A 12,478-nucleotide genomic window follows, 5' to 3' on the forward strand; every position below is an offset into this window, starting at 1 on the left:
ATAGGTTTCACTTTTTCTTAGAAATCCAGTACTAGTCTTTATCATAAGATAGCTATGGGCGTACATAGATACAAATTCCTTTTTATGAACAACACTCCAAAGATAAATCATTACAGCACAGCAGTTAATGCACCCTATCTAGGCTAATATCACTAACTAGACATTTTTCTTTAAAATAAATATAACAAAGTACATATATTTATAAAACCTTACAAAATAAATACAGGGATAGGGATGGGGACTTCTGACAATTGGAGATTTTCTGCTTTCACATAGGCTCACCCTGGGTATTATACTGACGATTAGACATTTAGTTGTACTACATAATCGGTTGTTTCAGCATCCTCATTACTGAGCACATACAACTTCAAGAAAGAAAAAACAACCACCCACCATAGCTACTGTAGCCATTAGGCTCATACAGTGTCTTTGGTTCAATGATGTAATGCAGTGGTCCCCAACCTTTCTTGTGGGAATAGCACATTGCTATTCCCAGGAGACCGTGGTGGGCGCCAGACACCTCGCCGCCGAGAAATGGCAACGCTTCTCGGCGGTATTTCGGTGGAAGTGTGTTCTGCGGGTGCACAAAAATGCCCCAGTGGGCGCCATGGCGCCCATGGGCACTGCATTAGGGACCCCTGATGTAATACAACTCAAAGACATTTGGCCTCCAGTCTGCAATTCCTCTTTTAGGGGACCCATTGCTTTCTGTACAAAAATTGTATTGGGATCCAACCCCCAGGTTGAGTCCGGCAGCCCTATTTGACTGGTGCTCAGACTGACTGACACTTTTGTACCCCTGACAGCACTCACTACTGAGTGGCCAGCAGCTTCTACCTTCTAACTAAGGGGGGAATGTATATACATGCAGGAATGTTTGCCTTTAATGAAGCCTTTGCCAGTACCAAAACAGCTACTGAGCAAGGTTAACTTCCGGCACTCCCTATAGTGTGCTGAAATAGCAACTACTACTTTACAGTCACTTATGGCCAGGGGTAGTCAACAGGCAGACCACAGGCCAAATCCAGACTGCCAGATGCTTTTGAACAGATCCCAACAACTTTTTTTTCCTTTTAATTATTTTCTCTGGCGTCTGGATCTTGACAAAAAATAACTGACTACTCCTGCTCAAGGCTCTGTACAGCCACGTTACCAGTGAATGTTTGTCTATCACCTCAAGAACAAGTAGAAACAGAAGCTGTGATTAAAGCCATAGGTGTTTCTTGCTGAACACCATGAAAGAAGAAAAAGAAAAGGGGGGTACACCAGCTTCAGGTAAATTGGTAATGAGATGACTAAAACTGTATGGCAGAGCACAGAAGTAGCACTCTAGATCCAAGGCAGCTTTCGCAGGCTCTTCAAAAGGCAAGTGATGTCCTCCATCCTTGCAATCAGCTGACCCTGGCACAGCCAGGTCTTGGGGCTAAGTTGGAAAGGTGTTTTGAAATATTCTCCAGAGTGATGCAATTCCAATGCAGAATGTCCAATAGTGGACTTTAAGCATCTCTTGAAGAGAGTCCAAGGATGAGGACTCCATGTTGGTCCCCAGGCAGGGTCCTCTACAAGACAGGAAAAAAAGCCAAAAGAGCCAGGTGGGAGTGGAAGAGATATAAAAAGGCTAAGAGAGAGTCATCCTTGAACACAGTCTCCACCTCTTCTGCTGAGGAAGGAGACAGTTCTGATCCAGACCTTAAAAGGACAAAGGTGGGGAGGGGTGAAGAACAGGAAAGGTTTTTGCCGCCAACTCATTTGTTACATTGTGCAAAAATATGGCATCCACTATTAAAATTCAGCCTGATAAGGTGGTATTAGATGACAAATGTTTGCCTTGGACAGCAGTCACCTGTGCCTTCCCTTCAAACAGGTAATCAGATAAGTGAGAATGCCCTGACAAGGGAAAATAGGTACAGACACACACACACTTAAGAAGGTTCTTTGATTTTCCTGCAGGAGACTAGCATCAGTTTGACACCAAATCCAGTTGGTCATGGGAGTGTGTGGACAGACTGTACTTGACACTGGCCTCTCCACACCTGCTGCCAGAGGTTCTGAGGGTTGGCTGGGTTGCCTGCTGCATCTTTGAGTCCATCTGGAGGGAACCACTTCCCAATCCTGTCAACATACATGCCCTGATACAGGTATAGAACAAGTGATTCTACCAGCATCTTCCTTCCTCAGCACATTGGAGGACCACAAGAGAATCATCCTTGGCAGGTACGTGACCACCCTGGAGATGCAGGATCAGATTGGGAAAGAGGTGCTAGCCTGCTACAGCGAGATTGTCAACTATCACTCCCTGGTGGACACCTGCTATGACCAGCAACCTAATGATATGGGCTCCTTCACCATTGTTAGTGGTATGACTAAGCCTTCTCCAACATATCCTGATCCAAGATCCTGTGGGCTCACTTCTCCAATATCTAGGTTCCTCCCTAGGGTTAAGGTCTCAAACCATGGTTAGGGCTGGGGCCAGTACATGGCTCCAGGCTAGGGTTTAGGGCCAGAACTCCAGGAAAAGGTTAGGGTTGGTGATGGTGGGTGGCTCCTAGAGCCAGATTAGGATTTGGGGTGGAAAGCGACTCTGACCTAGTGTTACAGCTCCGATTCATAAGGGACTCTGGGATGAGGATGGTCAGGTTCCTCAGGACAGGATTAGGGTTGGGGCTGGTAAAAGGCCCCAGGCTAGGCCTACAGTGGGGGAGATTGTGGCCCTGAGCTATTGTTACCATTAGTACCAGTAGCCAGCCCTGAGTTATAGTTCAGGTAAGGCTATGGCTGTGCACTTAGGGCTAGGCTTATGGTTTAGGGCTGGTAGGCAGCTACAGGTTAGGGATTGAAACTGGTAGCAGATTATAAGGGGACCTCACCTAGGATTAGTGACAGTAGGTTGCCCCAAGCTAGGGTTATGGTTTGGTCTGGAAGGGGCTCTGGCCTAGGATTAGAGATTGGGAAGATAGGGGAATAGGATAGTGTTAAGGATGGGGATGGAATGCATCCCCAGACAAAGGTTCACTTAGGGCCAGCAGGTGATCACGTTAAGGTTAGCTGGTGGCCCTAGGTTAGAGTTAATTTTGGTCTTGGTAGGAGGCCATGGGCTACAGTTGAGATTAGCTGATGGGAGGCATAACAGTATACTTATGTATATGGGTAATGTCTAGGAATTTAAACAATGGTACTTTCAGGAAGTGAGAGAGGTCTATATATGTGGAGAAAGAAAAAGCATGAATGTTGCCTTGTTTTTTCTCTTCCTTGAGCAGTAAGAACATGGTGTCAGAACAGAAGTGAGCCCTGCAGATACATGAAATAAAAAACTAAGAATATTACAAATCAACCAAAGAAAGGTCATCTTACGAGATCCTGTCCCCAAGAAAATGGAGCACATGGCTGCCCGTGTCCAACAGCATCTGCATATGTCAGCAACAGCTGAAGAAGTTAAGTAAAAATCTTAGCTGTCCTCCCAAAGATTCTAACCCCCTCCCAGTGTTATATATTATAGTTATCTTTTCAGATAATAAAATCTGGAGAATCAGATGCAAAATAGTTGACTCATGCAATTATTACTCCTGGGGGAATTATGCACTACTGTGCATGCACATAATTAATGAGATGCACATATTTTTAATTTTTTGCACAGAAAAAAGCTTCTGCCAAATGTTGCTGCAGTCTGCCTTTTGCCACCAGAGGGCACCCTGGCGATATAACACCTTAGTAGCTCCCAGCCAGCTAGCTAAGAGAAAGAGCCCGCCTTCTTCCCAGCACCTGTCAGGTGAGGTCAGGAGCTATGGGGAGACAGTGTGGGGTGCTGGGGGTGGGGGTCAGCTCATAAGGGTAGTGTGGGGAGGACAGAGTGGGGCAGGGGCTGAATGGGAGTGGAGGCACTGGGGGGAGGGAGGTGCAGGGCCACATGATGGGGGAGGGGGTGCAGAGCTACATAGGGACAGGAGAGTGGCTGGGTGGGGGCACAGAAATGGATGGGCAAGGGAGTGCAGAACCACGTTTGGATGGGGAGGATGCCTGAGTGGGGGTGGAGGGACATGGGCAGATGTAGGGTCAACCAGGGTCTGCATGAGGGAAGCTCCCGAACAATCCCCCCCCCCTCCCAAAAAAAAAAAACAAACAACCCTTGTTCCATACTTTTCCCCCAACAACCCTCCAAGGCTCCTTCTCAGCAATTTACTTCCCTCTTCCTCTGCTCTTCCGTTACCCCTGACTCCCCCAAGAAGCCTTTGCACTGTTTCTGAGGAGTGCAGGCAATACAGTTCTGTAGTGTAGTTTAAATGAATTATTACTCAAAGTTCTGTATTAATATGCCTAGTAAGGAATCTATTTGTCAAAAAACATTTTCTGAATCTTTGTCCGTAACAATACAGAGAACAAAATACTTGAAGGTATTTTGAAATAAATGATCAAAAATAATTGAAACTGGTGTGATTATAATGTGTCAGTTTGACAAATAAAATATGCAGAATTTTAAAATGTGTGCAGCTTTTAAAAGATTAACTAATTTGTGATATATTAGCAAGAGGAATGAAAGAGGTGGGAGCTCAAATGAGAATGCTAGAAGAGTCCACACTACTCTACCAAGAGCTACACATATGGGCAAAACTCATGAACAAACTCACATCTAAATGCAGAGAATAAGTGGAACAGATACAGGCATGCACTATGTAACGAAGAAAAAAATACACCAAAACTCATGCAAGACCAAAATGCACAAAGCAGAAGAGATAGAAAAAATTCAAAGGAAGACCTGTGGGTACAGTAGAGAAAAGCTATGGAAAATGCCCCACGTGTGGGGTCATAAGTAATAATTTGGCAAGAGAAATTATACTAAAGCTTGCAGACAACAAAAAAACAAAAAATCCACCATATTGAGGAAGTAAACAGTCACTCAGAGGATGAGATTTTGTATGTATATGATACTTGTGCAGTGCCAAACAACAAAAATTAATGGTTTGTAAAGCTCAGACTAGCACCAGTTGCAAAGAAACGCAACACACACACACACACACAGAAATTGAATGCTAGATTAACAATGGGGAGGCGGTGTTAACAGATTGATAGAGCCAGAAGAGTTCCCAGAAGTTACCTACTACAGGACAGGCCTAACAAAGAAAATAACAGAACGCCACTAGCGGTCACCTTCAGCCCCCAACTAAAACCCCTCCAACGCATTATTAAGGATCTACAACCTATCCTAAAGGATGACCCAACACTCTCACAAGTCTTGGGAGACAGGCCAGTCCTTGCCTACAGACAGCCCCGCAACCTGAAGCAAATACTCACCAACAACCACATACCACACAACAGAACCACTAACCCAGGAACTTATCCTTGCAACAAAGCCCGTTGCCAATTGTGCCCACATATCTATTCAGGGGACACCATCACAGGGCCTAATAACATCAGCCACACTATCAGAGGCTCGTTCACCTGCACATCCACCAATGTGATATATGCCATCATGTGCCAGCAATGCCCCTCTGCCATGTACATTGGTCAAACTGGACAGTCTCTACGTAAAAGAATAAATGGACACAAATCAGATGTCAAGAATTATAACATTCATAAACCAGTCGGAGAACACTTCAATCTCTCTGGTCACGCAATCACAGACATGAAGGTCGCTATCTTAAAACAAAAAAACTTCAAATCCAGACTCCAGCGAGAAACTGCTGAATTGGAATTCATTTGCAAATTGGATACTATTAATTTAGGCTTAAATAGAGACTGGGAGTGGCTAAGTCATTATGCAAGGTAGCCCGTTTCCTCTTGTTTTTTCCTACCCCCCCCCCCCCCCCAGATGTTCTGGTTTAACTTGGATTTAAACTTGGAGAGTGGTCAGTTTAGATGAGCTATTACCAGCAGGAGAGTGAGTTTGTGTGTGTATGGGGGTGGGGGGGATGTGAGAAAACCTGGATCTATGCAGGAAATAGCCCGACTTGATTATGTAAAGAGTTGTCACTTTGGATGGGCTAGCACCAGCAGGAGAGTGAATTTGTGTGGGGGGGTGGAGGGTGAGAAAACCTGGATTTGTGCTGGAAATGGCCCACCTGTTGATCACTTTAGATAAGCTATTACCAGCAGGACAGTGGGGTGGGAGGAGGTATTGTTTCATATTCTCTGTGTGTATATAAAGTCTGCTGCAGTTTCCACGGTATACATCTGATGAAGTGAGCTGTAGCTCAGGAAAGCTCATGCTCAAATAAATTGGTTAGTCTCTAAGGTGCCACAAGTCCTCCTTTTCTTTTTGCGTAACAAACTCAGTGCCTCTCAGCGCCCAACGAACGGGCGGCTGTAGGGGGGAGTGACAGGGACAAGTTCTCCGGCACCAACAGGAGCCCCCAGCAGGGTCACACGGGCCAGCCGGGCTGGAGCTGAGTTCAGTGGGGGGTCCCTGACAAGGTGCGGGGCTGGCCTTCGCCGCTAGGGCTCGCTGTGTGGCCAGGCCCGGGCCGAGCCCAGGGTTCCTGCCCGTCGTAGCAGGCGGGGGCGGCCCCGGCCCCTCTCTGAGGTGGCGTCAAGGTCGGGAGGCTCCGCTAATCAACCCCCTGCACCATTCCCGCCCCCACCGGCGGGGCGCGGCGCCGAGCGGAGAGAGAGGCGGTGCCCGGCGCCCCGTTCCCGCCCCCCAGTTCCGCCGGGGACGCGCAGCGTAGGAGGCCGCGGCTCGGGCAGGTGTCGAGGCTCCGGGCAGTTGCACAGGCGGGAATGGCGGCCGGGCCGGGCTGAAAGGAGAGGAGCCGCGTCTCGAGGCCGCCATGAGGCTGCTGCGGGCCCTGCTGAGAGGCGCCTCCCTGGCCGGCCTCTTGCAGCAGGTGGATTTCTACGCCCGCTTCTCCCCGTCGCCCCTCTCCATGAAGCAGTTTCTGGACTTCGGTGAGTGCCCGGGGCGCCCGCAGCCTACCCGGGGCGGCAGGACCCTGGCAGGCTGCGCTGACCTGCCCGCCTCCCCGGGGCAGGAGGCGGTACCGCACCACCAACGCCACATGGGCAGAGGAGCCCCTGGCTCTAGCCCAGAGACCGGGCTGCAGCGTGAACACCCCCACCAGTGGGTGGGGGGCTGCCATTGACTTCCGCCTCTGCCCCGGCTTACCTGGGCTCCTCTGGCAGCGCCTTTGGTTCTTCAGCCCCCAGGCAACGGGCACCTCTTCTCCCCTTTGGGGGGGTGGAGGCAGCGGGGTGGGCTCTGCACCCTCTTCCCCTTCTTGGTCCCGCAGAGATGGAGAGAGCGGACTGAACTCATTGCTCAGAGGAGGGGGCCGCCCAGTAAGTTGCTGAGCTTCTAGGCTCCGCAACCCTCTTCACCGCCTCCCCAAGTCTGGCTCCCCCCAGGGGGCCTGATTGGCTGCTCTTCCCTCCCAGGAAGCGGGATGGTGGGGCAGGCAGCCAATCAGAGGGGGTTTTCTGGCCAGGCAAGGACTGAAATTCAATAGAGCGCTGCCGCTTGAGGCCTCATCAGGAGGCTGGTTACAGCTGTGGCCAAAGTTGTAGCCTAGTGAATAAATGGCGACAGCTGGCAACAAAGCAAAATATCCAGCAGAGTTTTTTAATGACTTGAGAAAAATTTCCTGAAGGGACCCTTACTCTTTCAGAGCTTTTCTAGCTTGGATATTTATATTTCTACACAAGGTGGTTTGGCCCACAGAAATAAAAATCTGCTCATCTTCCATGTGTTTTTGGACCAATGGAAAAAACCAGGTACAATTCAAGTGACTTTTAAAATTGCCTATGAAACCAAGTTAACAAAATAAATGAGCTTATGAACAACCAGAAAATATACTTCTCAAGTGAAAAAACTATAAATGGACTTCTTTGCAAAGAAATTGTAAGTTTTGTTACAGGAAAAGCCACAAACTGTCTGGAAAGGAAGAGTAGATTGAATTACTTGCCTCAGTGAACTTAAATACCCAGAGAATTGCTGGGCCTGTGATGATGATGACTGGGGCTTGCTCACCTGTGGCTCCCCCTCCCCATGCTGTGGAGACACAGCCAGGCAGGTCTGTATCTGCAAGCAGGCACCCTGCCTCAGGTGCAGCTCCCATTGGCCGGGATGGCCAATAGACTGGGAGCCTCCCGGCCAGTGGGCTGTGCGGGAGGCAAAGGGGGAGATTGTTGGGAGCTCTGGAGCAGGGGAGGCAGTGGGGACGGGAGTTGTCTCTCGAGGTACAAAGGGGGGAGACTTTCTGGAGAGGGATGACAGGGCACAGGGGCCGTTGGGGGGGGGGGGTCTTTTTTGGGGGGCAGAGGGTTGTTTGGGTCTCTGTGGGTGGGGGAGAGTGATGGACGGAGCCAGCTGCAGCCTGGGTCTGCTCTGCAGGGGCGGGGGTATTGCTATAGCCCCCTCAGGAAGCTCCCTCTGTACTATGTATTTTATGCCAGCCCCCGGGGTGCCCATCGCTGCTTCTTTCTCCCACCCCTGGCTCCATCTGTCTGTCACCACAACACGCTGGCTGTGACTGTCTGACAGTGACAGACTCCAGCTGCTCTCTCTGCCTGCGGGTCCCTCCTCCTCCCTGCTGTGGAGGCATGGCCGGGCAGCTCTGGCGCTGGCTCCTGCAGCTCCCATTAGCTGGGGTTCCCAGCCAATGAGCTGGGTCAGTGCTGGGAACTCTCTGCAGCACGCAGCAACTCTTGGGGTGGGGGGGAGCTGCTTGTGGGGATGCGGGGAAGCTGCCCCTGAGGTGAGAGTGCCCCATGTTGCCAACCCATGGCGCCGGACCCCCCAAAGCACGGGGCCTGGGGCCCAAACATTGGTGGAGCTGGGCCCACCTCCATGAATATTGATAGAGCATGGGCACCAAGGGCCCATATAACTCGTCGCCTTTGGCCACACACAAAACAATCTTAGAGGCAGACATTAGAAACCTTATCAAGTCTGGGTATGGAGTCACAATGCAATGGATCCAGTTTCTGTAGGTTCATCTCTTTGATAAATTATATGTACACATAGACTGAGTTCCCCAGGTAACACACGTGTCCATCAAGCTTCAAAAACACAGGGCTCTATTATTTCAATTAAAGAAGATACCCCTCAGCTGTTCAATGTTAAAGGTCCCTTTATCCATTCAACATTTTTTACATAATTATTCATTTTACAATATGTTATGTAAAGACAAAAGTGTATCCTTTATATATAAAAAGGATATTCTAAATCATAAAAAAATAAAATTATTAAATTAAAAAGATAAATGATATAAAGCATTACATAGTAAAAACTGTAATCATTCTATGTACGCGATATATGAACAGGGATTGTAGTATTGTTCAGTTACTTTTTAAAACAAATATAGGTCCCAAACTACTGTGTCTCCCTTACAATGGGAATTTGCTTTCAAGGCAAATATTTCTCACAGCAAAGCAATAATTTATGGACATCAGTGCTTAGACATAAGGTCATGGATAACCAGAAAAAATGTTCAAAATATATCAACTTTTTGAGATGCTTAAAAGCTAGAAAACCAGTGGCTGAGGCTAAAAATTTTAGTAGATATGATTTTGTGCTCAGAGGTAGGAGTCTGGCAATAGTACATGATCAGACATTCTCTATGCATTACAGTAAGATTGCTTTTTCAGTCTGGATTTTCTTTGTTTTCTTTTTTAAAGCTGGACCATTCAGACAGACAGAAAACTTGAATATTCCATATCAAATCTACATTAAAAGAATGTAAAGATCACAAAGTCATGTGATGTCATACAGCGTGAATTGATTTAAGTCAAAGCAATTTAAATCACTGATTTTAATCATTGTTTAAATCAGCAAGCAGTAAGCCTTGATTTAAATAATCAGTTTTAATTTTGGTTTTTACTTGTACTTTTTAGTTATTGTCCTAAAGAGATGCTGATTCATATTTTAGTAGCCATTAAAACATGTTGATTTGCAACTAAACAAAGCTTTTGCACTAAATTTGATGCTTCTTTTTGCCAAGCAGTAGATATACTGTATCTATACACATATTTAAGCATTTGTACAGCTTTACATAAAATATGTAGTACCTAAATAAATGTAAGTTATTAGATTTGTTTAATTTTTTACTTGTGATTTATGTCCAGCGCAATTTGGGTGGCAATTCAAATACAATTAAAAATGCACAAAACCAGCATTTTAAAATGTTTATTCTTACTTAAATAAAACTACCTTAAATATGCTGGATACATAAGAAAAAAAGTTTATTAAAACACATTTTGCATTTAAAACTAACTGATTTATTTAATGAAGGAAGTTTATCTGTAGTTAGTGAATTGAATCAATTTTCTGGTGACTATGTCTTTCAAGATTTTAGAACTAGTAGATATCATTTTCTTATAACTAGTTTTTATACATAGATTTGAAGAGGAAAACAAGCTTTCCTTCTTTATCAACTCAAATTTGTTAACTTTGAATTTAGCTAGTCGTTGAACTCAACTAGTTGAACAAATTGAAATGAAGAAAATATTCTCACTGCCCTGCAGAATTGGCTAATGCTGTCAAAAACTGGTTTATCACCTCAACAAACTCTGGTTCCAGATGCTTAGCCCATGGCTTCCATCAGGTCAGTGACTGACTCTTTAAAACTTCAGCAGCAAATATCTACTAATTTTAAATAGTTTAACTTAAAAAATAAATCTAATTTAAATTAAAAGATTTTAATTTTTTTAAAAAAATCATTGATTTATCCTGATATCATAGTTAAGGTACTACAAATAACCTTAACTCTGTATCCTGCTGCAGGTGTCATGTCAGTCTTTGATTACATGATCACAATATTGTTTCTCTGCAGCAATTCTGACCATTCCACGCCCAAGTTAGACTGCACAGGATATGAGGCAGCTGTTCGATTTTTGAATCCTCACTGTTCAATTAACGGATACACTCACCCAGTGCATGTTGTCCTCCAAATTTATGACACAGTAATGGCAAAATTTGGCCCCAATTATTACACTGATTTATAGAACTTTTGTCTCACTCACTGTGTAGCCCTGCCTCATTCCCTTGCACCATCCAACTTGAAGATTGATGAAAGAAGCCCTATGGAACAAATAGCATGTCAGTTTGATATTAAAGGTTGATGTCAATGGGACTATTCACAGTGCATAAAGTTAAGCACATGCATAAGTTTCACAGGATTGGGGTCTTAGTTTCTTGTGTAAATTACAGATACATTGGGTCTCTTAAATCTTAATGCTGATGTTTTCACTGTCTTGGAAGGTGCATATTGTGGAAGAATAGATCTATTTAATGGGGAGCCGTTATGGTTTAGGCATTTATTCAGGAATTCACTGTTCATAGGTGCACAACTGCACTTGCTTGACACCCCATTTCAATCACAAACTGGGTTCCCTGTGGTATGCCTGTATGCAGTGAATTTCAGAATCAGGGTTTTATGTGCTGAGGCTTTTGATGGACTGTTACATTGATAAAGTAACTGTCACTTTAGAGCCGTCTTGGTTCATCTACATACTGCCTTTGGGTTAGTGAAAATCTAGTAATCTCTCTTGTGATAAACTTGCTAAGTATGACAAGGAACTCATTTTACATGAAAGTGACTATTCCATCCTACAGAATGAAGTGTTCTCAAAATTAATTTAAAAATACCAGGGGTGTGAACTAAAAGTATTGTTACTCTGCACATGAGAAAAGAAGAGTTCCAGTTTTCAGTATTCTTGTAAGTAAAAGATTAATAATTAAAAAAAAAAAGACATTAGTTTGGTTCTCATGAAAGACCAGTTGGCAGTCCAGGAGACTGAAGTCCTGGAATCAAAAATATTAGAGTTGGAAAAGTTTTATTTGATGATCGAAGTCTATCCCCCTACCAGTGCAGGATTGCTCCCTATAGTACATTTTCTAGTTGAGGTTAAAAGTCTTATTTAGCCACATAAGTAAGCTGCCCCATGTTTGTATTGCCAATGTGCTTCAACCCTCATTTTAAAGGACCACCAGTAGGGTGGGAGCGAAGGATTTCTCACCCTCCGTTCCCACCCCCATGTTTTAGAGCCATGATCTCAGCTAAGGCTAACAACAGTGCCATTTAATGTCACCTATGAAAGATGTGAGTTGATTCAAGAAAATTCTCGTTGACTAATATTTTGTTGTGTTTTCATCCAAGAGCAAGTTTTTATGCCTAAATAAAGTTTGACTGCATGTTTTTCATGGATTGGATCCCTTGACAGGTCCATTAAACAGTACCTCTAACTTGTAGTTGGTTGGTTGTTTTTTTAAGGTATGGTCTGAAAAGGAATTGGTCATTTTAGAGCTCTGAGTCGCTCTCCAGTTTCGAGGAACATTCTACATTTGAGCTGAATCCAGCTATCTGTTCCACCACATACCAAGACAGGCATTGTGTCAAAAATGTTGGAGACAATGTGGCCCATTCACATACCCTTTAGCTTAGGGAAAGGTGCATAGATCTAGAAGATAGGCGATAAAGAGTTCTGGTCTTACCTTGAGTTATCACCCTTTGTTTCTGGACATTTTATAGACCTTATTGCTGACAATGGT

General features: G+C 45.2%; 1 protein-coding gene and 1 long non-coding RNA gene across 4 annotated transcripts in view; one reads left to right on the forward strand and one right to left on the reverse strand.

Annotated features, from left to right (window-relative positions):
• The window catches only part of LOC142068545 (uncharacterized), a 53,199-nt gene extending 45,897 nt beyond the window's left edge, over nt 1–7,302 (reverse strand). Inside the window, exon 1 of the long non-coding RNA XR_012664374.1 lies at nt 7,097–7,302. This is a non-coding gene — a long non-coding RNA (uncharacterized LOC142068545). The remainder of the gene's footprint in view (nt 1–7,096) is intronic.
• PDK1 (pyruvate dehydrogenase kinase 1) overlaps nt 6,442–12,478 on the forward strand; it is a 31,766-nt gene continuing 25,729 nt past the window's right edge. For 2 of the 3 annotated variants that reach the window (XM_048868557.2, XM_048868559.2), the window contains exon 1: nt 6,443–6,879. In XM_048868557.2, the coding sequence (XP_048724514.1) occupies nt 6,762–6,879 (118 nt within the window). In that variant the 5' untranslated portion in view covers nt 6,443–6,761. Of the gene's footprint in view, nt 6,880–12,478 lie in introns of all 3 variants that reach the window. The other variant, XM_048868558.2, reaches the window with a different exon arrangement.

Source organism: Caretta caretta, chromosome 11 (assembly GCF_965140235.1).
Source record: "Caretta caretta isolate rCarCar2 chromosome 11, rCarCar1.hap1, whole genome shotgun sequence".
Taxonomy (NCBI): Eukaryota; Metazoa; Chordata; order Testudines; family Cheloniidae; genus Caretta; species Caretta caretta.